Source organism: Aplidium turbinatum, chromosome 2 (assembly GCF_918807975.1).
Source record: "Aplidium turbinatum chromosome 2, kaAplTurb1.1, whole genome shotgun sequence".
In the NCBI taxonomy this organism is placed as follows: Eukaryota; Metazoa; Chordata; class Ascidiacea; order Aplousobranchia; family Polyclinidae; genus Aplidium; species Aplidium turbinatum.
In genome coordinates this window covers 14,173,153-14,198,140 of record NC_137473.1, presented here as the reverse complement: position 1 = coordinate 14,198,140, position 24,988 = coordinate 14,173,153, and the positions used below count along the sequence as shown (strand labels likewise).

The 24,988-nt window shown below is 39.6% G+C and overlaps 2 protein-coding genes across 2 annotated transcripts; both read left to right on the top strand.

The window, feature by feature from the left end:
* Positions 1-1,428: 1,428 nt before the first annotated feature.
* Positions 1,429-4,171, top strand: LOC145765341 (calumenin-A-like). The gene has a single exon (XM_082577144.1). The coding sequence runs from the start codon at positions 1,475-1,477 to the stop codon at positions 2,417-2,419; it is 945 nt and encodes a 314-aa protein (XP_082433270.1). The 5' UTR covers positions 1,429-1,474; the 3' UTR covers positions 2,420-4,171.
* Positions 2,445-6,211, top strand: LOC145765340 (calumenin-like). Its single transcript, XM_082577143.1, has one exon. It carries the CDS (start codon positions 4,072-4,074, stop codon positions 5,113-5,115), a length of 1,044 nt encoding a protein of 347 aa, XP_082433269.1. The 5' UTR covers positions 2,445-4,071; the 3' UTR covers positions 5,116-6,211.
* The last annotated feature ends 18,777 nt before the right edge of the window (positions 6,212-24,988 follow it).

The following is a 24,988-nucleotide window of genomic DNA, read 5'->3' as shown; positions in this document are numbered from 1 at the left end:
CTACCTGATATTCATGTTTGCCAATCTTTTTTCTATCAAAGTGTAAACAGAAATTATTCTCTTTCATAATTGATTTTAGCTTTGCATTGTTGCTATCTCTTATAACTGCTCTCCAAACACCAGATTGCGATGGTGTGATAACACTGATTCCATCATCAGCCAGGCTAGCACAGACAACTGCTGCTTTGTTGGTTGAAAGAGAATTGCGTATAACCAATTGTGTTGCATGCGATGTAGAAAAATGCAACACTGGTTTTGACTGGGTAATATTGTCACTGTATTCTGCCATAGTACTGTCTGCATCACTTCTACAACTCTCGACATCAGTTGATCTCATCTTCTTTATTTGGTGTGACATGATGTGAAGCCACATTGGTACTGGTATGTGAAGCACTTGATGTTCGCACTCTCTTTGAAGGCTGGATTGACGATTTTGGAGCAGTTTTGTTGGTTGTATAATATATCATATATAGTCAATTTTTCCTTTAGATTCAATTTGTAGGTTATATAGTTTTTGTCTTCTTGGCACAGCCACTCTCCTTCTATCTTGGTAATGTTAAACAAGTTTTCTGTTTCATCTTTAAATGAATCCATTTTTCTTTTTATATTTTTCTCCTGTTTTTCCATCAATTTTCGTAGCTTTGACATTATTGTTTGCTTTGTCACCGCTGGAAAGTTCAATTTTGCCCAGAGAATAATTAATTCATCAGCTATTTGAATCGTTCTTGTAGTCTTGTCCTTAGCTTGGTACAAAAGTGAGTGGTATCGCCCGATAATGTCTTTCTTTTTGGGAATGCGAACATAATTACTCAGGGTTTCAATCATTGGCATGTTTCTTCTTGTTGGCTAGAAAGGTAATCGCACCACAAGAAAACAACGAAAATTTGAGATCGCAGCAAACGTGTTAAACTGTTAAAGTGTAGCAAATTTATTAATAGTGGCAAACCTAATCAATATTTGATTATATTTAATTTAAGCAATATGCATATAATAATAAAATAGACTCTCGGATTTGAATGTAAACTTGCGGAACCCCTAGACTTACTAGCAGAACCTTAGGGTTCTGCGGAACCCTGGTTGAAAACCACTGGTCTATATCTACAAAAGAAAGCCATTCCTTCATACATTGAAAACTGGAAAAATTTGGTGCGGGAGATTTTTGTTTAAACAGTCTTAACTTTTGTGAGTTTTCAAATTAGGACATAAAAGTTCATCATTTGTGACTACAGGACACACAAAATTTTGAATTTTTTTTTCAAGTCATAACCTTAATTTGCATATAACCTCAAAGGCTGTATTTATAATACAATATATGGTAAGAGTAGCCACTGCATTTCCTTTAAACGGTCATGTTTATAATCAATTATAATTTAGTGAATGTTATTTTTACATTGTAGTACTGTATTCACCTAATAATATTATTAAGTTTTTCAGTATCTGTAGAATAGATAACACGTTCAGTCGTTTAACAACAATGGGAAAAACGTTTATTTTAATTTCCGTGTTCTTGATGGCAATAGTTGGCCTGACCCAATCAGCTGTCGCCAAGAAGGATCGTGTCATTGATCGTCCTCTCAGTGACAAAGAGCCAGGATCGCCGGAATATGATCATGAAGCATTTGCTGGCAAAGAAGAAGCTGAAGAATTTGATGAGTTATCACCAGAAGAAAGTCTAAGAAGGCTTGGCATCATTGTAGATAAAATTGACAAAGATGGAAATGGAAAAGTTACTGAGAAAGAACTCCATGACTGGATTGTATTTACACAAAGTCGTTACATAAATGAAGACTCTGATAAGCAATTTAAACAGCATGATAAAAATCAAGACAATAAAATTGACTGGGAAGAATACAAAGAATCCACATATGGTTTCATGACTGAACAAGACATGGCAGATTCTGAGTCAGATGGATTTAGTTACCGCCAAATGATGGCAAGAGATCGAAAACGGTGGGAAAAGGCTGATGTTGATGAGGATGACAAATGTTCAATAGACGAATTTCGTGCTTTTCTTCATCCGGAAGAATACGATCATATGAAGGAAATTGTTATAAAAGAAACAATGGATGACATAGATAAAAATAAGGATGGTTTTGTGGATTTGGAAGAATATATCGGTGATATGCGTGGCGGTGATGATGAAGAGGAACCAGACTGGATTGAAACGGAGCGACAGCAGTTCAAAGAGCATCGTGATATTGATGGGGATGGGAAATTGAATGAAAAAGAAATTGGTTATTGGATTATGCCTGAAGATTACAATCATGCTGAATCAGAAGCTAAACATCTTATTTATGAAGCTGATAGTGACAAAGATGGAGAATTAAGTAAAGAAGAAATTCTGGCAAGCCATGACAAGTTTGTTGGGTCTCAAGCTACAGATTGGGGTGAAGCATTGAAGCGTCATGATGAATTTTAATTTTGTCTGCATAGTGATGCATGCGGGATTTGAATAAGCCTTTTGTCAGCTTCATACCTTTTGTAGATTATGTTTCTGCATTCAATGATGATGTTTTAGTTATGGGTATCTTTATCTTCAACTTGACAAAGCCTACTTTAACCTCCTTGTGCATGTCTTGAACCACCGTCGCAGACTCTGTGCTATAGGCTATTATCGTGAGTGAATTAAAGTTTTGCATTTACTTACGCAGACTTCATATAACTATAAATCATGGCAGTAATCCAAACAAAAATTTTGAACCTGGTTCTGTGCAGTTTGCAGAGCATCGTCAATCTTTAGTTATTTCCCACCAGTTTATTGTCTGCTTAGATGCTATTTTCATACAATTTGGCTTTAATATGCATATGTCCATCATAATATTTTTCTTAGCTTTTGCATGTATACCATAACTTTGTCTTCCAACCTATTTCGCATTGTTTTTTGCAGCATTACTAATGTGTCAGTTAACATCAAATGTACTAGTGTATATTTTTCTTAAGTAAAGAAAATTTGTCCTTAAATAAAACAAAGCACAGTAATATAATGCATGGTTGTTGCAGTTGCTGTGTGATCTTGTTTTGTGTGGAAGACAGCGCTACTACATGTCACCACTCACCGGTGCATGTGTCTTGTTACCATTTATTTACTTTTACCTATTACGATTGGCAGTATGAAAACACACGCCTTACTACCCGCAGTGTCTCTGTTTGTTTGTGGAAAAGTTTTAAATCTCAATCATTTTGTATTATATTATATATCACGGCAAGCAAATCCTTTTTGTGCAAGGTTAGATTGTGTACATTAAAATTTCTGTGTTGCAGTGAGCAAGTATCACATTTGAATTTGCTTTGTGTTTGTATGTTCATTAGTAGTTGCACAATGCATATGGCATCATTTTTTTCTATGCTGAAATTACAATTAGACTTTGCTGTATGATCCATGCTTGTTAGTTACTATATCAAATGTAAATCAGTTTTAAACTAGTTGGCTACTTGGCAAGTGATTTACTATCATCGTTTTTTTTAAGAAGTTAGTAATTGTTTGTGTCACAATATGCTACTTTAATAACCACTGTTCCAAGTTTTCCATTTTAATGAAATTAAACATTCATTCTCAATTCTCATCTCATGGCAGTTTCCTTCTGATACAGGAGGTGATTGTTTTTCCTAAGTAATTTTTCTTCCAATTTTGCATTTTTCTTACCCAACATGACGCCTTTCTCTCTCCACAGCACTTCTCTGGTTTAACCCTGCTGTTTTTCTGTTTTAATCATGTAGTGCATTCAAAATAGAAGAATATTATAAACAATTTGAATATGAAAAAGAGATTGCAAGTTTTACGTTTCAATGTATGTGAATTTGTGACTTGGTTAATTGTATGTCTGTTATCTGGCTTTTGCATTATTCATATATTAATAAGTATTGTTTAAGATGAAATGTGTTAGGTCAAATTCGCAGATTATTTCATGTGTAGCTTTTGCTTTTGATGTAAGGCTAGTTGTGATACATTTGGAAAGTTTATGTAAAGTCCTGGTGATCTGCCTGGCGTATAAACGTGTTATAAACCAACTTTTCTGATGAATAATTTCGTGTTTTTTAATTTTTTTGTGCCATATACGAAAAGAAATTTTGATGTTTATTGCAAACACTTACTCGATTTTTTCGTTGCCCAATATCAAATGCAGCATATATCTGAAGCGCAGTCATGTCAATTGTTACTTTGCATTTGCAGGATACAACTACGTTAAGATGAAATATCACTTGTTTTTCGTTTCTATGTTAATTTGTGGAGCACTTGCTGGTGTTGCGCAACACAAGGATCGTGTTGTTGACAACTCCTTAAGTGACAAGGAACCGGGATCAGAGGATTATGACCATGAAGCATTTTTAGGAAAAGAAGAAGCTGAAACTTTCGATCAATTGTCTCCTGAAGAGAGCAAAAGAAGACTCGGGATCATTGCTGATAAAATAGATAAAAATGGAGATGGAAAGATCAGTGAAGAAGAACTTAAGGATTGGATTGTATTCACACAATTGAGATACATTCGGGAGGACTCTGATAAGCAATTTGATTCGCACGACACTGACAAGGACAAGAAGATTGATTGGGCTGAATACAAGAAAGCAACGTATGGGTTTTTAGATGATCAAGAAGAAGAGACTGATGATGAATACGAAAAGATGATTAGCAGAGATGAAAGAAGGTTTCAAAAGGCAGACAGTGATGGAGATAAAGCTCTTACAGTTGAAGAATTTAGAGCTTTCTTACATCCGGAAGAATACGATCATATGAAGGAAGTCGTCACCAAAGAAACTCTTGATGAAATTGACAAGAACAAAGATGGGTTTGTGGATTTAGAGGAATACATTGGAGACATGTACAATCCAGAAGATAATGAAGAGGAGCCAGATTGGGTGACGACCGAAAAAGAGCAATTTACCCAGTACCGTGATGTGAACAAAGATGGAAAGTTGGATGAAGAGGAAGTGCGTGCTTGGATCATGCCCGAAGACTACAACCATGCCGAAGCAGAAGCAAAACATCTCATTTATGAAGCAGATGATGACAAAGATGGTGAGCTAACAAAAGACGAGGTTATCAGTCATCATGATAAATTTGTTGGTTCTCAGGCTACTGATTGGGGTGAAGCGCTAAATCGTCATGACGAGTTTTAACGAAATTGTTTTAACGCTGCTACACCAAATTGTAACCAAAGCCTGCTATACTACCGGTTTGTATTATTTATAGCTTCTTACACAACTTTTGTATCCTGAGCACGAATAGAATGATTTTCATGGGATGTAGCATGTGTTTGCATATGAAACAATTTACTGTGCACAAGAGGGTTATAGGCAAAGTGTTCGTAAGCAATTGTTCGTAAAGCAATTGTTCGTAAGCACGTGTTCGTAAGCACTTGTTCGTAAAACAATTGTTTGTAAACTGTTTTTCGTAAAATGAAATTCGTAAAACAATTCTTCGTAAAGCATTTCTTTGTATACATCAAATTTTAACTGCATGCACGAAAAATGCTTTAGGAAGAATTGTTTTACGAAGAATTAATTTTACGAACAATTTGTCGGACACCGCACAAGAGAAATAAAACGGCAGAAAAAACATAGTGCATGCTGATTTGCTGAATCTGACGTCATAAAGTAGCTCTATAATATTTTACACATCAACAAACAGAATAAACAACCCTCTTCATGTATGTACATAAAAATAACTTAATGAAAATTGGAACCAGTTTGTGCCTTTCGAACATTGCATTCAGATAACAAGCGTATTGAATTTTAGTTTGACACAATACTTGTTGATTTCATCCTAGAATAGTGTTAAATCTAACTATGGTGTTGCTTACTGCCATAGCTTATATCGTAATTTTATCGCTAGGTTAGTTGATGAACAGAAGCTTATTTGTTCCCGTGTTTATAATAGAGCATAAAAATTCGGCATTTTTAAATGCCCAAGATAATTTGGGATTGCTTACAATTCATTTACGAATTTCTATTTTTCATTCGATCAAGGTTATTGAGCTGAGCAAGATGCAGTTACATTTGTAAGACTTTGTTGGTTATTTGATGTCGATTGTGTTGCTTTTTTAAACATAAAATTGATTTGATTATTGAGATCAAAGAATTTTTAAATGTGCCATCACGCTTTTGTTTAGTTGCGTATTTTTACATAGAAGAAGCAATTTTTGGAAAGTACTGCTATTATGTGTTTGTGAAATTTACACTACGATTTATGAACACAAGAAACTCTTGCCATGAATGTGATCGTGATCTTTGTAAATGGAAAACAGCGAACAGAAGGTTACGGCTTAGTTCTGCAACGCAATTACCGTGGAAAGAATTTCTATGTCTACCATAGAAGCCATCATAGCTGGTTGTTGCGTGGTATTTTGTACGGTCTGGGGCAATTCGAAGACGTCGATTCGGAGACGACCAACTAGGTAATTTTTTGAAAATTCAGCGATGGCTTATGTCTATTTAGTGAATTTGTAGGGATCTTGATTTATACAGGCGACTTTTGTATTGATCTTCCCATATACCCATGCAAACGAAACAGTTTATCTTGTAATTGTTTCACGCAATGAGGTAGCCTAAATGTACATTAGCTGATATCTTGGGGAATACTTGGATTAATAGCGCGTTAGCCTAATCACGAAACGCAGTTGGACGGTTGTTTTTTTTTTCTCAGACTTTTCGGTCATTTCTTCAAAAACGGCCGTCTCCAAATTGAGATATCATCTCCAAAACTAGCCATTACAGTAGGCTGTTGAGAGTAAAAAATAAACAGTTTATACCAGAAAAAAAAAAAAAAAAAAACGCTTTCAGCACTACACGGTTAGTGCAGGCCCTTAGGGGCAAAAATGAGCATCTTTAGGCTAAACATGTTACACGTTGTTTTTTTGTAGTTGATGAATCTAACTTCAATTTTAGTGGGTGCCGCAACTTTTTGGGTCACGTGATCACCCCCAAATCGGGAATTCCCCCCAAGTAAATTTTGAGCTCTTTTCACGGCATTTTTATGCAATTAGATACGTTATTTTTTTATATTTGGACTGACTGCCACTACAAAATACACGAGATAAAAATCACACAAAATTATGTTATTAATGACGTCATTGTGACGTCATGTATTAATTTTTTGCTTGTTTTTTTCTTATTGTAGTCGCTTATTTGTTGTTGGTGTTACTTTTTTGGTTACAATAAGTTACCAATGGTTTTTCAACTGATTTGATTAGTATGGAGTGTCAGTACTAACATATTCAAAATCTTAAGGAATCCAACTTCCGGAAAGTGGTTATTTTCAAGATAGCTTCCAAGATGGCCGCCAAACCATTGAACAAAACAGTAAATTGACCATAACTCGGTCATCATATGACCAAAACATGTAGTTTTGGTGTCTATATCTAGGTTTTTATACCCTGTGAAGTCAATGAGACTATTCTCAGAATTGTTGAATTATCTGATAGCCTATAAATTCAATATGGCTATCCAAGATGGCCACCAAACCATTAAAATAACAGTAAATTGACCATAACTCGGTCATCCTATGACCAAAACATGTAGTTTTGGTGTCTATATCTAGGTTTTTATACCCTGTAAAGTCAATGAAACCATTCTCAGAATTGTTAATTCATCTGATAGCCTATAAATTCAATATGGCAATCCAAGATGGCCGCTAAACCATTAAAATAACATAGTAAATTGACCATAACTCGGTCATCATATGACCAAAACATGTAGTTTTGGTGTCTATATCTAGGTTTTTATAGAGAGAGAGAGATATTGTTTATTTGCCTTTCTAATACGACTCGATATAAAGAAACACAATTACATACAAATCAAAATATGGCAATAGAAAGGTCTGGCAGCACCGAACAACCTTGCGGTTAACCAGTCAAGGTGCTGCCTGTCATCAGTCATCTTACATTGCAGCATCAGACATTATAACTGTATCAATAAAATATAATGATGGATGGAACAGTAGCTTCGAAATCGAATTGTATATATAAGGTTTTGTAGAATATTGAATCAAGACCAGCTGGGAAAACATGAGCATATAATGAATCATATCGTTTAAGAACACAAATACGAGGTTACATGAGATAAAATAATTTAACTGAACGATTTTAACGATTTAATAAGAACTTAACAAGGTAATTTTATAAAGTTTTTTAAACAAAGCTAGGTGTTTGCTTTTAATACATTCATCCAATTCACTCCACAGTTTAGTACCCCGATGTGTCAGAAGATTGTGTGCCACGGATTTGTTTATTTGTGGAAGAAAATACTTCATTTTATTTAGTTGTCGAGTGTTGTGCGAGTGAATATTATCAAGTTTTATAAAACGATCTTGCAATACAGGCGGTAGATTATTATTGGAAACTTTATGCATAAATTTTGCAATTTCGAGTTTGTAAATATCTTCACGTTGTAAAATATTCAAAGATTTGTATAAGCTAGTGACGTGACTGAATTTTGTACTTCTAGTGATTGCGCGAATAATATTATTGTGTCTTACGTCAACTTCCTTGATTAGTGTTTTACCTGCAGTACCCCATATAGTAATACCGTATTGAACACGACTATATACTAGACTATAATATAACATAAGCAATGTTTCCTCTAACACATAGTTACGAAGGCGATAAAAAATTCCGGAATATCGAGCCAACTGCAGCGACAAATGTTTAATGTGTGAGGACCAGGTTAGATTTTCATCGACATGGATTCCCAGGTACTTAACTGTTTTCATTCTTTCAATCACTGTTTGGTTTATACACAACCTGAAATTAGTTTCAACAGTACGCTTAGGTACTTTGTTTATTAAAATGTAGCTTGTTTTAGAGTAGTTTAAAGAGAGTTTGTTTCTTCGTAGCCAAGCATCAATTTTTTGTAGTTCAGTATTGGTTTCTGTTTGTAAAGATTCCAAGTCTTCACCACGTAAAGCTAGATAGGCCTATGTGTCATCCGCAAAAAGCACTGTAGAAAATTTAGACATTAAAGGAAGACATTAATTTTATACCCTGTGAAGTCAATGAGACTATTCTCAGAATTGTTGAATTATCTGATAGCCTATAAATTCAATATGGCAAACCAAGATGGCCGCCAAACCATTAAAATAACAGTAAATTGACCATAACTAGGTTATCATATGACCAAAACGTGTAGTTTTGGTGTCTATATCTAGGTTTTTATACCTTGTGAAGTCAATGAGACCATTCTCAGAATTGTTAAATTATCTGATAGCCTATAAATTCAATATGGCAATCCAAGATGGCTGCCAAAACAATTAAAAATGTACAATAACAATGTATTGTTTATTAATAAACCCGGTAAATTTCTATATATTATATTTGGGTTAACTGAGCAGGCATAAAGAGCTCATACGATGTGGTCATGTAGACTCTTGACATAATCAGCGTAAAGAAAGCAAATGGATCAAGTATTACTAATGCTCATCGCTGTCATCGTCTGTAATTATGTGATTGCTGTATGGACACATGAACCAGTTTGGCATGGTCCACATCCAGCATGGTATGGTAGCACATATCTCCGGCAACTACAGTGAGGTGACCACGATTCGCAATTGCAGTGATCATTTTCAGTAGGTTGTCCGGGGCAGCTTTCATGTCCGTCATGATTGGAACCATCTGATTATTGTCTACTTTCCATTCCCAGTCTAGAGCATCCATACCATCGTCAGTAGCCTACCCATCCTGACCATAATCTGGTAGTAAACTCTGAGGCAGTGGAATTTGGTAAAGGATGATGTAGGTGGCAAACGTTCAGGGTGAACAAAGGATTTAGCTGTTTTAATTTTCTTGACCAATGTATTGTATCGCTGTGTTTCTAGGTTGCTACTGCCATCGTTGCCAAACATAACGGTCATAGCTTTGTTTCCAAGATCCTTAATGATGTGGTCTGTCTGATTTGGGAGAATAAAGCAATTTGCACATTCTTTGATTATTATTGGTTGACTTTTCACTAGTTTCTTGAAAGCGTCTTCTTCCCGATACCAAATATCCTTGACGTTGAATCACAACCGGTGAATGAAGAGGAGCTGTAAGCATAACTATGTTTGGTCCGATGATTGCTTTAAGTTTGATGATGTCGTGTATCTTGGTTGCGTAAGCCTTTTCGGAGCGGAAATAGAGGTCTTTAATGTCTGGGTCAGTGTCAGCATAGCGTAGTATCAATATTAAAAGGTCCGGGTCTTCACCAATTAAAGTCGTACTATGTCGATGAGGGCTGTCCATCTGCCGTCTTGACGATGTCAACATCTGCATCACCTGGAGCGTTCATCACATTGCAGCTTCTATTCCTCAGTTGAGCAGAAATGAATCCTTCCTTGTTGGAAGCTCGAGGCAAGAACTGCTCCTTCTTTCCAATGAACTGGGTGTCTACAGTAAAGTGAACAACCGGGTGGACGTTCATGCCGCGTCTTTGATAAGTATGGGTAAGCTCGAGGCAAGAACTGCTCCTTCTTTCCAATGAACTGGGTGTCTACAGTAAAGTGAACAACCGGGTGGACGTTCATGCCGCGTCTTTGATGGGTATTGTCTTTGATAGACGGACCACCATATCCATCAAAGACCACCGTTGCTTAGCGATAATGACGAATGGTAAAATCTGCGTACGACTGTGCAATAGACCCATAACTGTCTCCAGTTTCCATGGCACTCGATGCAACAAGAACCCTCCATCAAAGACGTAGTGATCGGTTTTCGAGGCAGATTCTTTCACTACTTCATAATCGGCTGACATCACACTGCTGGCATGTTCTGTGATGGCAGTAGCTATTTGAGGCTTATCCTCTGCAAGAAACAGGGTCTGGATGTTACGTGGCTGTCACAAGTAATACTCGTCTTCCTCTCAACTGGCCTGAGTTTTTGGGAAATGACAGCAACAAAACTGCGTGATATCAACTGGGTCAACAAGCTGTGATAACTTCAGTCGATCCAAACTTGTTTACGATTGTTGTAACATCGTTAGATACAGCTCTTAACAATCAAACATTGGACATGTCTGAGGTTTCCCCATGTGATCACGAAGAGGCAGACACCCGTATGTTTCTCCATGTGAAACATGGAAAATCCGATGCCATAGTCAAAACAGTAGATACTGATGTGGTACTTATTGCAATTTCGTGTTTTGACAAGTTAGAAATCTGTAAACTATGGGTTGAATTTGGAGAAAAAACTAGCTTCATTCCAATCCATGATATTGTTTCATCTTCACCTCAATCTCCGATGATTTGCGCTTCTTTACCTTTGTTTTATACTATCACAATCTGTGATACTGTTTCGTCTTTGGAAAAAAAGGCTTGGGATTGTTGGAAGCTTAATCTTACCGCAATGTGTGGCTTATTTAACTCTCTGAATTTCTCAAGCTCACCTAGTTCTATAAATGACATACAAAAGTATGTCATAGCTCTTTAGGCAATGGTCCTACTATCACGGATGTAGACGAATGCCGTTATATGATGTTTACCAATGGTTGCACTATTGAAAAGCTGCAACCAACGTCAGCTGCTCTGATGCAACATACACGCAGATCGATACATCAAGCTGAAATACGGAAATCAAGCCTCGTAAATGTTCAGCAACTACCTTCTCCTTTAGCTTGGGGTTGGAAGCATAATGATGCAAATCAACTTGTTCCGTTTTGTCAGTCTACTTGTGGCTCTCGATGTTCCTGTAAGAAAAAATCCATAAAATGCACAAGTCTTTGTTCATGCGAGTACGAAACATGCAATTCGACCACAAAATATCCAATCCTCTCTGATGTTTCATCTTCAATCCACATTGACGTTTCATCTCCAATCCACACTGATCATTCAAGAAATGCTTTTGACTTTCTAAACTCTATCTTGTAACTTGAAAAAACTTGTCGTACACGAATTTTTTTAACATCAAATTACGTATGGTAGAAATTTAACATCGAAAACCGCTAGTTTTTTCATCTTGAATTAACAGTGTTAAGACTCTGACATTGCATCATCTGGGGTCGTGTATTAATTTGATTTGTAGATCATAATTAGGCCTACATATTATTTTAAATTTTAAAGTGGCATGACCAAAAGGGAAATTCACCCCTGGTAGCTGCTCTTCTGGTTATTCCCTTGATGACGTCGTTATTGCGTCATACTGTACTGGAATTATTGTTATTGCTTGCAATTGTAAAATTTTAAGCATTTGCAAAACTTATAATGAGAGTATTTGATCGCTTTTTTCGGAATAAACTTACCTTTGGTTCCTGAATTTGAAGTTGTCTAGTTTTAATAATGTAATGATGACGTCATAAAAGATGCAATCATGACGAAACTACTTTTAGGAATTGTGAAATGGTTTTAGTAACCGGTACTCCAACTAAAACCAACAGCAAACGACCAAAATAGGTTAAAAAAGCAAAAAAATATATGTGATGACGTCACAATGACGTCATCAGTAAAATTATTTTGTGTTTATTTTGTCTCACTTATTTGTATGTGCTTTTTAAGTTAAAATATACAAAAATCAAATATGTAATTGCACAAAAATGACGTAAAAAGAGCTGAAACGTGATTTCTGGGGAAATCCCCGATTTGGGGGTGATCACGTGACCCAAAAAGTTGCGGCACCCACTAAAATCAAAGTTGGGTTGACCAACTGCAAAAATATGCAAAAAAACAACGTGTAACACGTTTAGCCTAAAGATTCCCCTAAGGGCCTGAACTAGGTGCCCTCATCAATTTTAGTAAAAACTTCTCAAAAAAAATAACCATCTCTGTAGCCTACTTAACTACTGGCGATGCCAACAAATGAGACAGCACAACTACACATCAGACAGAGGATAGGAATGACAAGCAGAAGTTATCAGGGTTGCCACACGGCATAAAATCATAAAATCCTTCCAAAAACACCGTGTAGCATAAAAAACTCATAAAAATCATACTTTCTCATAAAAAGTCATAATTTTTTTGAAAAATCATGGTATTCCAATAATTATATGACGCTAAATATTTTTTAAACTTTTGTTTGATTGTTGTTTCAATTGCCAACCTGTTATGAACACATTAAAAAAACATCATTCTTTGCATGTTTGTTTATCTGCAACGACAACAAAAGTGATTACTGCAGCTAACTGCATGGTTTAACCAATTGGTTATGGATATACAGTACTGTAATATGTCGGGCTGTCTGTAGACTTGGTCTGATTTGTTGTTCGGCAGTTGATAACTATTTAACTAACTGTGCTTGTGGAAGGATAGTTTTATCACTATGTATTCAAGACTAACCATGTTTATCCGATCAGCACAGGAGCACCAGAAATTTAAATTTCCCTGAACCCCTTCTTGCCGTAACTCACACAACTGCACAATATCAATTTCCTAGTATTTCGGTTCCTGTGCTAATTGGATGCGGCGAAATGATTTATTTTTGAGCATTTTTGTCTCAGAAATTATTTAGAGTAGGATAATGGGTAAACCTAAGTTTCAATTTTCCTGGGAGGGTATGTACTATTGTACTTACCAATTACCATGGATTGATCATATGAAGAATGATGTATAGGCCTACCAAGCATTTTGTAAGCAATGTTAAAAACGGTTAGGATTGATGGCAGTGGTGTTGCAAAAGTTAAATTTCACGCAAAAGTTAAATCTCACATTCCGCATCATTGCAACGCACTTTTGTTTTGGCTGGCAATAGCACAGTAGAGCTTTCTGCAGCAAAACCAGAAATTCTTGTTTAGGAAGACGAAGTGGTTAATAATAATAATATATGAGATGTTGTAAAGCAGAGTGCTTATTCATCTTTCAATCACGTACAGTAAACAACTAATAAAGATAATAACAATATTAAGATTAACAGAGGTATCAACAGTGATACACACGCAAAAGTAAACAGCTATTATATATAATATCAATGTGACTAGGTAAAAAGACACACAAAAACAATACCAAAATTTTGTTATTGTACTAAAGCAATATTGGTATGCATCAATTAGGCAGTGACTACTGGAGTGCCTAATGTTAACAGTGCAATTGAACACTAGTGTTAATGCCGAGATTCTTCAGGCATTGCATTTTGTTCAGTATAATTACTCGTTTTTGAGTGCTAATCCTGATAGTAAGAGATTTCAACTAATATTTCCTGATTCAATAATTGCACAAAACTATGGACAAGCTAAAACAAAAGTTAAATATAACATTCAGTTCGACATTGCTCCTTTTCTTAAAGAATTGATTTATGATATATGATATGATTGATTTATGATATGCTCAACACACCATTCTCTTTCAAATTTGATGAAACTGTCGCCTTTCCGCTTATGGATGGGTTGGGGTCACCAGCTTAGCCCTTTGCTAAGCGCCACACGGTCTACGAAGCAACTGTGATGGAAGTCGCTACGGCGACGCGACCGTGTAACTGTATAACAATAACTGTGTAGCCTACTTATTACCGTATTCACTGTTCACTGCGTCCAGTAGTTTATTCCACGTTACTGTACATCCAAAGGTTGAGGGTTGTATCTCCAATATATAATCATTACTTTGATACAAGATCCGAAATAAATCGATTATGCATTTAAACATATATCCAGTGCTTGACTGTAATAAGCGACCGTTAAGCAGACGTCCAAAACGAACTAACTTTCTTTTTCAAGTTTCAGAAATAAAAAATGGCTTCTTACAAGAGAGGAACGCATCTCTCATAACGAAGAAACAAACACTGCGCTCTCACTAAATCTAACGTCACATTCCAGAACTGTGGAAGAGAGGACCAATCACGTGCTACTACGAGCTTGTCTCCCCAGTGATGCACAAAACACATTATTATTTGGGTTCCATGGAGGGGAGTACCGCGACAAAACAACAGCCTCTAAGTGGGTACGAAGTTATGCGAACACACGACAAGAATACAAAACGAAATGACAAAAATATTGGTAGTTCTGGGTGAATCGGCTGATGGTCGTTGTTACGGCATGAAGCAGGCGGAGAAGAATGATCGTTGTTCTTCTAGCATGACGGTCATTCCGAGTAGCAATCCGGATGTGATAAAAATCCCGCGGAACGGCCGCAGTATCGCGTGAGCGATCGACATGCAGAGTATCCCTGCTCGCGATGACATAATGTCCGTAATTGTCCAATCAGTCCTTAGATTTCTTCTGATCTTTCAAAGTTGTGTCACCCAGTCTACAGCAGTGTTGGAGGTGAATATCTACAAAGTATATACAAGGCAGTAAGAGTCCTTCATAAGGAAGGTATCTAAAGTAAGTCAAAAATTTTGAATCACACTCATACTCAAAGATGTTCAAGACTCACCAGAGAAACGAAGGGACACGAACACAGAATCCCTAGACTCAAGGTAAGGTAAAAAAAAAGGGACTGTGTACAGCAGAAAGGTACGGTAAAGGCAAGGGTTCATCACTTCCGGAAACGAGTAGGTAACTTGACTTCTCTGCCGGTACGTGTCACGTAGTGTGAAGCGGTCGATGAGACTGGGAGCTCATCGGAAACCCTAGGATCATCCTGGGAACGAACGTACTGCATAGAAGAAGTCGAAGAAGTTAAGAACGTATCGTCTCGAAACGGCAGTGACGTTTCGGCATGACTTGAAAAATCCTCATCAGGGGAAGTGTCCATATAAGCAGGTTTTAATCTGTCAATGGTAACTGTATCAGTGCGACCAGCGATGTCAACAATAAAGTACTTCTCACAACGATCGATTACACGGTAAGGCCCGTCGTAAGGTGGACGTAACGGTCCCTTCACTGCATCATGTCGTATAAAAACGTGTGAGCATGTGTCAAGGTCAGCGTCCATATAAACAGAGCGTTTGCCATGACGCGGGCGTATGTAAGGAAAATTGTTGACAAAATCACGTAACTGACGCACGTAGTGGGAATTGACAGGACCTACAACGGGGTCTGCAAAAAAATCACCTGGTAAACGAAGGGTGGTGCCAAGTGTGGCTTCAGCAGAAGAAAAACCAAGATCTTCCTTTATCACTGCACGAGTGCCCAGGAGTGCCAATCCGAGGTGGGAGAACCAGTTGTTTGGGTTGGATTGAGCTCTGATGGTAGTTTTGAGTGTGCGATGCACCCTTTCAACTAATCCGTTGCAAGCAGGGTGGTAAGCAGTAATTGTACGATGATCACACCCAAGGTATTGGCATAGCTCTTTCCACAGGAGAGAGGTGAATTGTCGACCACGGTCAGTGACCATGGTGACAGGGGCGCCAAAGCGTGATACCCAACCCCAGAGAAAGGCATCAGCACATGCACGTGCAGTAATGCTGGTCAACGGTAGGGCTTCGACCCAACGCGTGTGGCGGTCAATAACGGTGAGGAGATACGAATATCCGCTGGACTCAGGTAGTTCTCCAACAATATCAACATGGACATTCGCAAAACGTTTGTCAGGAGTAGGAAAATGAGTTAGAGGCGCCGAGACGTGCCGTTGAATTTTGGCGCGTTGACAAGAGACACATGTCTTAACCCAAGCTTTAATGTCAGCCTTCATGTCAGGCCAAACGTAGCGTTGAGCAATAAGGCGTTGTGTTGATTTGATTCCTCCGTGGTTGAGGTTGTGCAGTTTGTCAAAAACTGTTTGGCGATACGTCGTCGGCAACAGGACTCTAAAGCGTCCAGTTGAGGTATCCCCCTCGATGGAGATGCCGTGTTCAGGTAGGAGTCGTTTTTCCAACGTAAGAGAGGTAGGACTCATACGAAAGTCAGCTAAGGAGGTGTCATCGTGTTGAGCAATGGCCAGGTCACAAAAGTCGAAGTTGATACCATCTTCATAAATGGCATTGACTGCAGCGCGACTGAGACAGTCTGCGACCACGTTTTCACTACCCTTTAAGTAGCGAACATCAGTGGAGAACTCACTGACGTAGGCCAAGTAACGTAACTGTCGTGTTGTGGCTTTCGCCATCGTTGCGCTGAAAGCTGTAGCTAGCGGACGGTGATCTGTAAAGATTGTGAAATCACGTGACTCAAGGAAGTAGGAGAAATGTCGGACGGCGAGGTACATGGCTGTAAGCTCCCTGTCAAAGACACTATACTTCTGTTGAGCTGTATTAAAGAAACGAGAAAAAAACATGAGCGGCTTTGCTTCGCCATCGATGAGTTGTTGAACAACAGCGCCAGCGGCAGTATCTGACGCGCCTGTGACTAGTTGGATGGGAGCACCATGAACGGGGTGAGAGAGTAACGTGACTTTCGCGAGGCTCTGTTTCGCAGTCTCAAAAGCATGCTTCATGATGTCAGTCCAGATCAGAGGTTTCTTTGACGACTTACCAGGCGGTAAGGAAGTATACAGAGGTTGAAGGATTTCCGCACAGCGTGGTATGAACATGCGGTAGAAGTTGAGCATACCCAGGAAACATCGTAATTGTCTTACGGTGGTGGGTAAAGGAAAGTTCAGGATAGCTGAGACTTTGCCAGGAAGCGGCCGTATGCCGCTCGAGTCGAGCTGGTGTCCTAGGAACTTCAGTTCGGGTACCGCAAAGGAACATTTTTCCTTGTTGAGGATGAGACCGTAGTGGTCAAGACGTTTGAACACCTGAGATAGGTGGCGTTTGTGCTCCTCTAAGTCTCGAGAATGGACGAGGACGTCGTCAATGTAACAATAGACATAGGGAAGACCCCGCAGCACTTCATCCATGAAGCGCTGAAACGTCTGTGCGGCACCCGAGAGACCCATAGCTGTACGTTTGAAGTTGTAACTCCCCATTGGAGTCACAAGGGTCGTCTTGTGACGATCCTGTTTTGCTATGGGTATCTGGTGGTAGCTCTTCACGAGATCCAGGCTGGAGAAGATAGTGGCTCCAGAGAGGTGGTCTACAAAGTCGTGAAGATAGGGTATGCGGTAAGAGTCTTTCGTGGTTTGTTTGTTGAGCAAGCGGAAATCACCCGTGATTCTGTACCGCCCATTTGGCTTGGGTACAAGGTGTACTGGTGTACCGTATGGAGAGTTCGCCGGTTCTATAATGTCCAAGTCAAGGAGCGTCTGCAGTTCCTTGCGGAGACCCTCCAGCTTTTCTGGAGATAGTCGTCGTGCCCGTTGGCACACAGGTGGACCATTGGTAGGAATATAGTGTTCCGTTGTGTGGCGAACTGGACGGTTGAAGTTCTCCAGCTCAAAAACAGAAGGAAACTCTTCCTCTAGGAAAGCTAGTTCGGCAGGAATCTGTGCCGTGCTCGCAGAAGGTGAACAGGCATCAGAATAGAGTTGAACTTCAGAAGCATCAGTAGGTGAAGTAGACAAATCCGTATCAGGAGCAAAGTCAGTACTCGATACACAGGGATCGGCTGGGGTCGTCTGTAGGAGACGGCCGTTAACAACGTCAGGTGTTAAACAAAAATGGCGTAAGAAATCCAGTCCAAGAATGGGAAAATCTACGTCTGCAACGCGGAACGTCCACTCAAATGTGCGGTCAAACCAAGCGACAAAGTCAATGGTCTTTCGCCAAAAATGTTAACCGCAGTGTGATTAGCTGCGCGTAGACTGGATTGCGGTTCGGAAACGTCGGTATAACAACGCGGCAACAACGAAAAGGTCGATCCTGTATCAACACAAAAGTTAATGTCAGTAAGAGTGTCAAGAATCATGAAAAGAGCGGAATGTGTCGTAGGTCCTGCGGAGCCGAGGCTGCCCACTCGTCCATCCCTCGGCGTTATTCGTTTTTTGGCTTGCCTCTTGGGACCCAAGAGCAAGGTTTTTCACAGCGATGTGCCTTATTACCATATGTGAGGTGGTAATAGCATAAAACACGCCTTAAGTCATTGGACCTCGGTTTGGGTTTGAAGTCGGTGGAGTCCGTAATTTTCGGAGTAGAGGTACTCGGCTCCGAGCGCCTAAAATTCGCAGGCGAGCTCAGTGTAGACATCGAGGTTGTACATGAACGAGAGTCAGAGGAAGCAGTAATGGAGGTTTGGAGCTCCTCCAGGCGGTCCGCGAGTGAAGAAATGCGGTTCTCCAAGTGGAAGTTAATTTCTGGCTGTTTATTGGTATCTTGCGTGGGAGCAGAATTAGATGGCTCTCCCGCAGCAATGATGTCATCTGCTCGTTCGGCGAGCGTTTGAAGATCGTCACCCTTACAGATGGTTAAAAGTTGTCGCACTCCAGGAGGAAGACGGTCAAGAAAAACTATGCGAAGGAGAGGAAAAAAATTCTCAGGAACACGACCGTTTATAGCAACTAACTGACGTAAACGCTTTAAGAGCTCGGTCGGCTTAAGGCCTCGATCTTTGTTACCATGTAAGAACTCGTGAAGTCTCTCCGTAGAAGACTTCATATTCTCGGCAGTGATCAAAGTTTTAAAATTTTCATACGGTAAATCACAATGTACACAATTATCCAAAATTTCTGTCATATCAGCCAATTGCTTAGGATCAAATTTTTGTACGATGCAATCGAACTTATCACGTGAGCTCATGTCAGGGTGCTGCATGAACGCAGATTCACACAATGATAACCATAATTGCACATTGCTATGAGTAAACACAGGTAATTTAAGTTTTTTTGATACTGGTACGTTTGCCGACAAGTTCATAATATTTTGTGCAGCAGTGTGAAAAGCCTCTGTGGCGTTATTATTTGCCTTAGTATTAATGCTACGTACTACGAAATACAGTAAGGTAGTTAAAAATGACGTCACAATAGCCAAAAGTGACACTACAATAACAATAAACTCCATGTTGGTTGAATTAGGCCAAGTTAAGTTACATAAAAAAATTGTTGCAACGTTCCAAATCCAATCACGTCGGGGTCACCAATGTCGCCTTTCCGCTTATGGATGGGTTGGGGTCACCAGCTTAGCCCTTTGCTAAGCGCCACACGGTCTACGAAGCAACTGTGATGGAAGTCGCTACGGCGACGCGACCGTGTAACTGTATAACAATAACTGTGTAGCCTACTTATTACCGTATTCACTGTTCACTGGGTCCAGTAGTTTATTCCACGTTACTGTACATCCAAAGGTTGAGGGTTGTATCTCCAATATATAATCATTACTTTGATACAAGATCCGAAATAAATCGATTATGCATTTAAACATATATCCAGTGCTTGACTGTAATAAGCGACCGTTAAGCAGACGTCCAAAACGAACTAACTTTCTTTTTCAAGTTTCAGAAATAAAAAATGGCTTCTTACAAGAGAGGAACGCATCTCTCATAACGAAGAAACAAACACTGCGCTCTCACTAAATCTAACGTCACATTCCAGAACTGTGGAAGAGAGGACCAATCACGTGCTACTACGAGCTTGTCTCCCCAGTGATGCACAAAACACATTATTATTTGGGTTCCATGGAGGGGAGTACCGCGACAAAACAACAGCCTCTCAAGTCAAAAAGAAATACGGCGATTATGTGCAGTATTGGAGTAACAAACAAAATGAAATTGTTAATGCTTATTGTGGTTCATTGTTTCTGGGCCATTGCAACAGTGACCTTCTTCTGGAACACTTGGGACAGTTCATGCAAAGCCTTTCTTTAAACCCACAATTGATTTTGGGCATTGGAATGGATGGGCCAAATGTAATTTTAAGTTTTGAAAGAAAACTAAAGGTGTATTTGGAAGAAACGTTGCAAACTACCATGCTTAACATTGGGACCTGCACACTCCATCCAGTTCACACAGCTTTTCGAAAAGGAGTTGTTAGTTGATTGATTGATTGAATCTTTATCCTCGGACTGGGAAAGCTTCTTGCTGAGCTTAATCCTGGCAGTTTCGCATACTTGTAGAGGCTTTGAACCACTGACGTAGGCCGGTCACCGAGATTGGCAGAATGAAGTTTCCGATTGTTGAAGTGTTGTTGCCGGGGAACTATTCCATCCATTAGATGCCGCTGAATGGAGAGCAGTTGTTAAAGAAAGAAGTTGTCCAGTGCAATGCGTGAGGACTATAGTTGAATGGCAGATGTAATCGATATTGCAGCACACTATGTCACTCATCACATTGAAATTAGATGGTTATCGATGAAATATGTTGCAGTGCGTATATTAGAACAATATACCAACCTAAAGCAGAATTTCTTAAACTTCCTTCCGAAGCAGAAAAATTTTCATTTATCAAGAAAACTGCAAGGTATGAGAGCAGTGTGCAAATGCTCTGAAAGATCTAACTGAAGCATCAATTTTCGGCGGTTAGCATAAAATTTTCATAAAATTTGAGATAAAATTATAAAAAATAGGCATAAATTTTCACTCCATTTTGTCATAAATTCATAATAAAATGTAACTTTTTAAAGCGGCAACCCTGAGTTATGCATTTTGACCGAGAACAGATCTGATGAGGTGTGGAAAAAAAGTGATCAGAAATAGCATACAATTGCCTGTTCAGCGAGATAATGTTAGCTTACAGATCTTCAAAAGTTTGCTATTCATAGCCTACTGCTTAACCCAAACTTTATTGTTGCACGAGCAACAAAAAGCGACCGGCTTCGATTGCACTTTTGTTAATAAGATTCTAATCGAAATCTAAGGTGTTTGCGGCCGTGCCATATTTTAAACTGATTGCTTTGCTTCGGTATCATACACGTTATAACTTAAGTTATAACGTCCGCGTTTTGTCGCTTCTACCTTTTTCTAAACTTTTGCTATGTTTGGCATAGGCCTATGTTGTTTTTTCGTTTTGATTGTCAGAAATAAAAACAAACTGAAATGCTCCCCGGTCATAAACGTCTGCTGACCAATGGTGCCACTGCTAGTGTTTTTCCACTAGATCTAGTGTTTTTGGATTGCATCTAGTGTTCTAGTGTTTTTTTTTTGCTACCGTATCTGTGTTTTTTAGCGATTTAGCGCTATGTTGGTGTGCATCACTTTGGACAGTGTTCAAAGTAGCCTTACCTATTGTTTTGTTTGGCTGCATCAATGTGTTTGTAGGGCTTTTCAAAGTGGACAACGAGTTTTTTGTCCGGTTACACCCAATGATGACCAAATTTGAGATATTTAGCATGAATAATTTAAAAAATACACGCAAATAACTGTGAAAAGTGTTCAAAGTAGTCCCATTTTATCGTACGCTTAGTCGCTTACATTTCGGCTGTGGATTATATTGGTAAATGACGAGGGACCATTTTATTGTGCTCCTGCAACCTTTCCACTCGGGCTTTGAAGGTAAAACACAAGGGCCTTATCCAAACAGGTTATTTGTGCAGATTAAATTGCCATTTGAATTTGACTTGCTACCCCTGTTTATTACAATATAGCCTAACTACAAAGAGCTTGAGCAAAGATGTTATAGACAAAGCTCTGCACAAAAGATATAGCCTAGTAGGCCTACCAGTACTTCAACAATGTAGCCTAATTGTTTCTCTGGGCAAGAAACTTTACGATAATTGCCTCTACCTATAGTGATCGATTTCGAGTAATGGGTAGTAGTGATGCAAGCCGCGCCGTGCCGCGCCGCGTACGCGGCCGCTTTTGACTTTTTCGCAGCGTGCCGCGCCGCGTGGAAGGTTGAAATGATAAAGCCGCGCCGCTTGCCGCGTAAACTTTCAAGAAATTAAACTTTCGTAAACTTTCAAGAAATTAAATTTTCGTCAACGTAAACTTTCAACTTTTCAAGAAAATCAGTTATGAAACTTCAAATTTAAATTGGAAACACGAGTCAGTTTTTTTCCTTCGGAAACCCTAAGCTGGAAAGCTATGCAAATGCAAATTGCAAATTGCGAATAGCTTGCAGTTGCAGTTGACACTGTTGACAGGGTTTTGGGGCTGGCTTGTCAGGAAAGCAGTACGAATGTTTTTGGTTAATAGCCTAGTTGATAAGCTCAGCTCCCCGTTACCAGGCTATAGGCCTAGTGCAATTACCGCATTAGTTACTATAGCAGTTAGCCCTGTGAGTTCAGGCTATAAGTTTTACTCTTGTGTGTGTAGTTCATATAGCCACTGACATTAAAATTGCATTATTGCTTACAAAAAGTGTTCAAAGGTCCTGGTACTGGATCCAGGAACATTCTATTTGTCTTAGTTTGTATTATGTCTTAGAACTTAGATGCATTGCTGATAAGAGAATATGATTTTTGCTATTTGTTTTTTGGGTTTTGTGGCCATGCTAACTACTGATATATAGCCTACTACATAATTTTTCATTCAGGCACGTTTTAAACCTTTCAAGGTTTTGCCACCTTTTCCTGTTCGTTAACGTGCTTTGAAATTTTAACGTGCTTTGAAATTTTAATAAAATTTAGTTCTATTACTGTCAACGCATACTTTTTAATGTCTGAGCTGTTTGCATTTTTTTTATCAAACTTTCCAAATTTTGAATAAGTTGAAAGAATGTTTTCAATGGGCAAAGACATATTGAAACCAAAACGCAGCAAAAGGTCAGATGAACACTTTCAGATGCTTGTGTTTCTTCGTAGAAATTCAAAATAAAACTTGTTTGTTTCGAGTGGTTTATACCGTGTGAATGTTTGGCACCTAGCAAACAAAATGAGTTTACGCTAGTGTATGCGCTGATGCTGACGCCGCCAACTTTTTTTACAAGTTACGTGGACGCCTACGGCGTATGGTTTTTTGAACGTTTGCGTTAACACTGACGGCGTCAATATTTTTTGTATGCGCGTACATCACTGGTGGCAACATTGCTGACAGAGCGATCGGCGTCTAGTTTGCATTACGCGAATAACTGAATTTCATTGGCCGCATCATCAACAACCTCACTGGGCGCTCAGAAAACTCCCCTCGTCAGTGCCCCATTTCTGCTAATGCCATCGCTTCCCAGCTAGTGCAGAACGGGGTTTACAAGACAAAGGACCGCAAGGCATCCCGCCTTGTTGCCAAGGAAGTATCTGCCCTTCGGCGAGTGGAAACACCACAAGAGGAAGCAATCTCTGGAGACTTCACTCCAGAGGAATTCGCCACCGCCCTCCACCTAGTGAAACCACACAAGTCTCCTGGGCCGGATAAGATCTGCCCTGGGTTTGTGCTCCATGCTGGCCATGCCCTCCTGGTTACGTAGATTCCTCTCTTCCTGCCTGCACCACTTCACAATCCCAAAAATCTGGAGAAGAGGTTTAGTAGTTGCGATCCCTAAGCCTCACAAGCCACCAGAGGACCCAAGGAGTTATCGTCCGATATTCCTCCTCTGTGTTCCTTTCAAGATCCTCGAAAGACTGATCTACGCACGCGTTAACCCAATCATCGACCCGCTCTTTCCAAAAGAGCAAGCTGGGTTTCGGCGCGGAAAATCCACTGTAGATCAGGTCACACTCTTAACCCAAGACATCGAGGATTGCTTTGAGGCAAAAAAGAAGGCCGGCGCTGTCTTTTTAGATCTTACAGCTGCCTATGACACCGTATGGCATCGCGCCTTACTTGCAAGCTGCTTCGCCTGCTTCCTGATCGACATATGATTCATATGATTATGGAACTTGTCAGGAATCGAAGCTTCACTCTCACCACCAGTAGCTCACGGCAAAGCAGACTGAGACGCCTGAAAAACGGCGTCCCACAAGGATCGGTCCTGGCTCCACTTCTTTTCAACATCTACACCCACGACCTGCCAAGCACGGTCTCCGCAAAATATGCTTATGCGGACGACCTGGCAATTCTCCACTCCACAACGTCGTGGGAAAATCTAGAAGACACCTTGAGCCAGGACATGAAAACTCTCTCAGCCTATCTCCAGAACTGGCGACTGAAACTCAGCAAAACCAAAACTGTGGCAGGAGCTTTCCACCTCCATAATCGGGAAGCTGATCGTGAGCTACACGTCCAGAACAACGGAAAATCTCTGTCCTTCTGCCCCGAACCAAGATATTTTGGGGTGACACTGGACAGATCGCTCACATACCGCTACCATTTGGTGTCACTGCGCAAGAAACTCACATCCCGCGCTGCGCTACTCAAGCGCCTGGCAAACTCTAGCTGGGGGGCGAGGGCTGACACTTTGTGTATAACAGCCTTAGCCCTTGTCTACTCTTCAACAGAGTACTGTGCACCTGTGTGGTGCCGCAGTGCTCACTGCCATAACATCGCCACTGCCATAAGCAGCGCCCTGCGCACAGTGACCGGATGCCTGCGTCCCACACCATTGG

Excerpts from the sequence above, each read along its gene's own strand:
- LOC145765340 (XM_082577143.1), top strand. The coding sequence starts at position 4,072 with ATGTTTATTGCAAACACTTACTCGATTTTTTCGTTGCCCAATATCAAA.
- LOC145765341 (XM_082577144.1), top strand. The coding sequence starts at position 1,475 with ATGGGAAAAACGTTTATTTTAATTTCCGTGTTCTTGATGGCAATAGTT.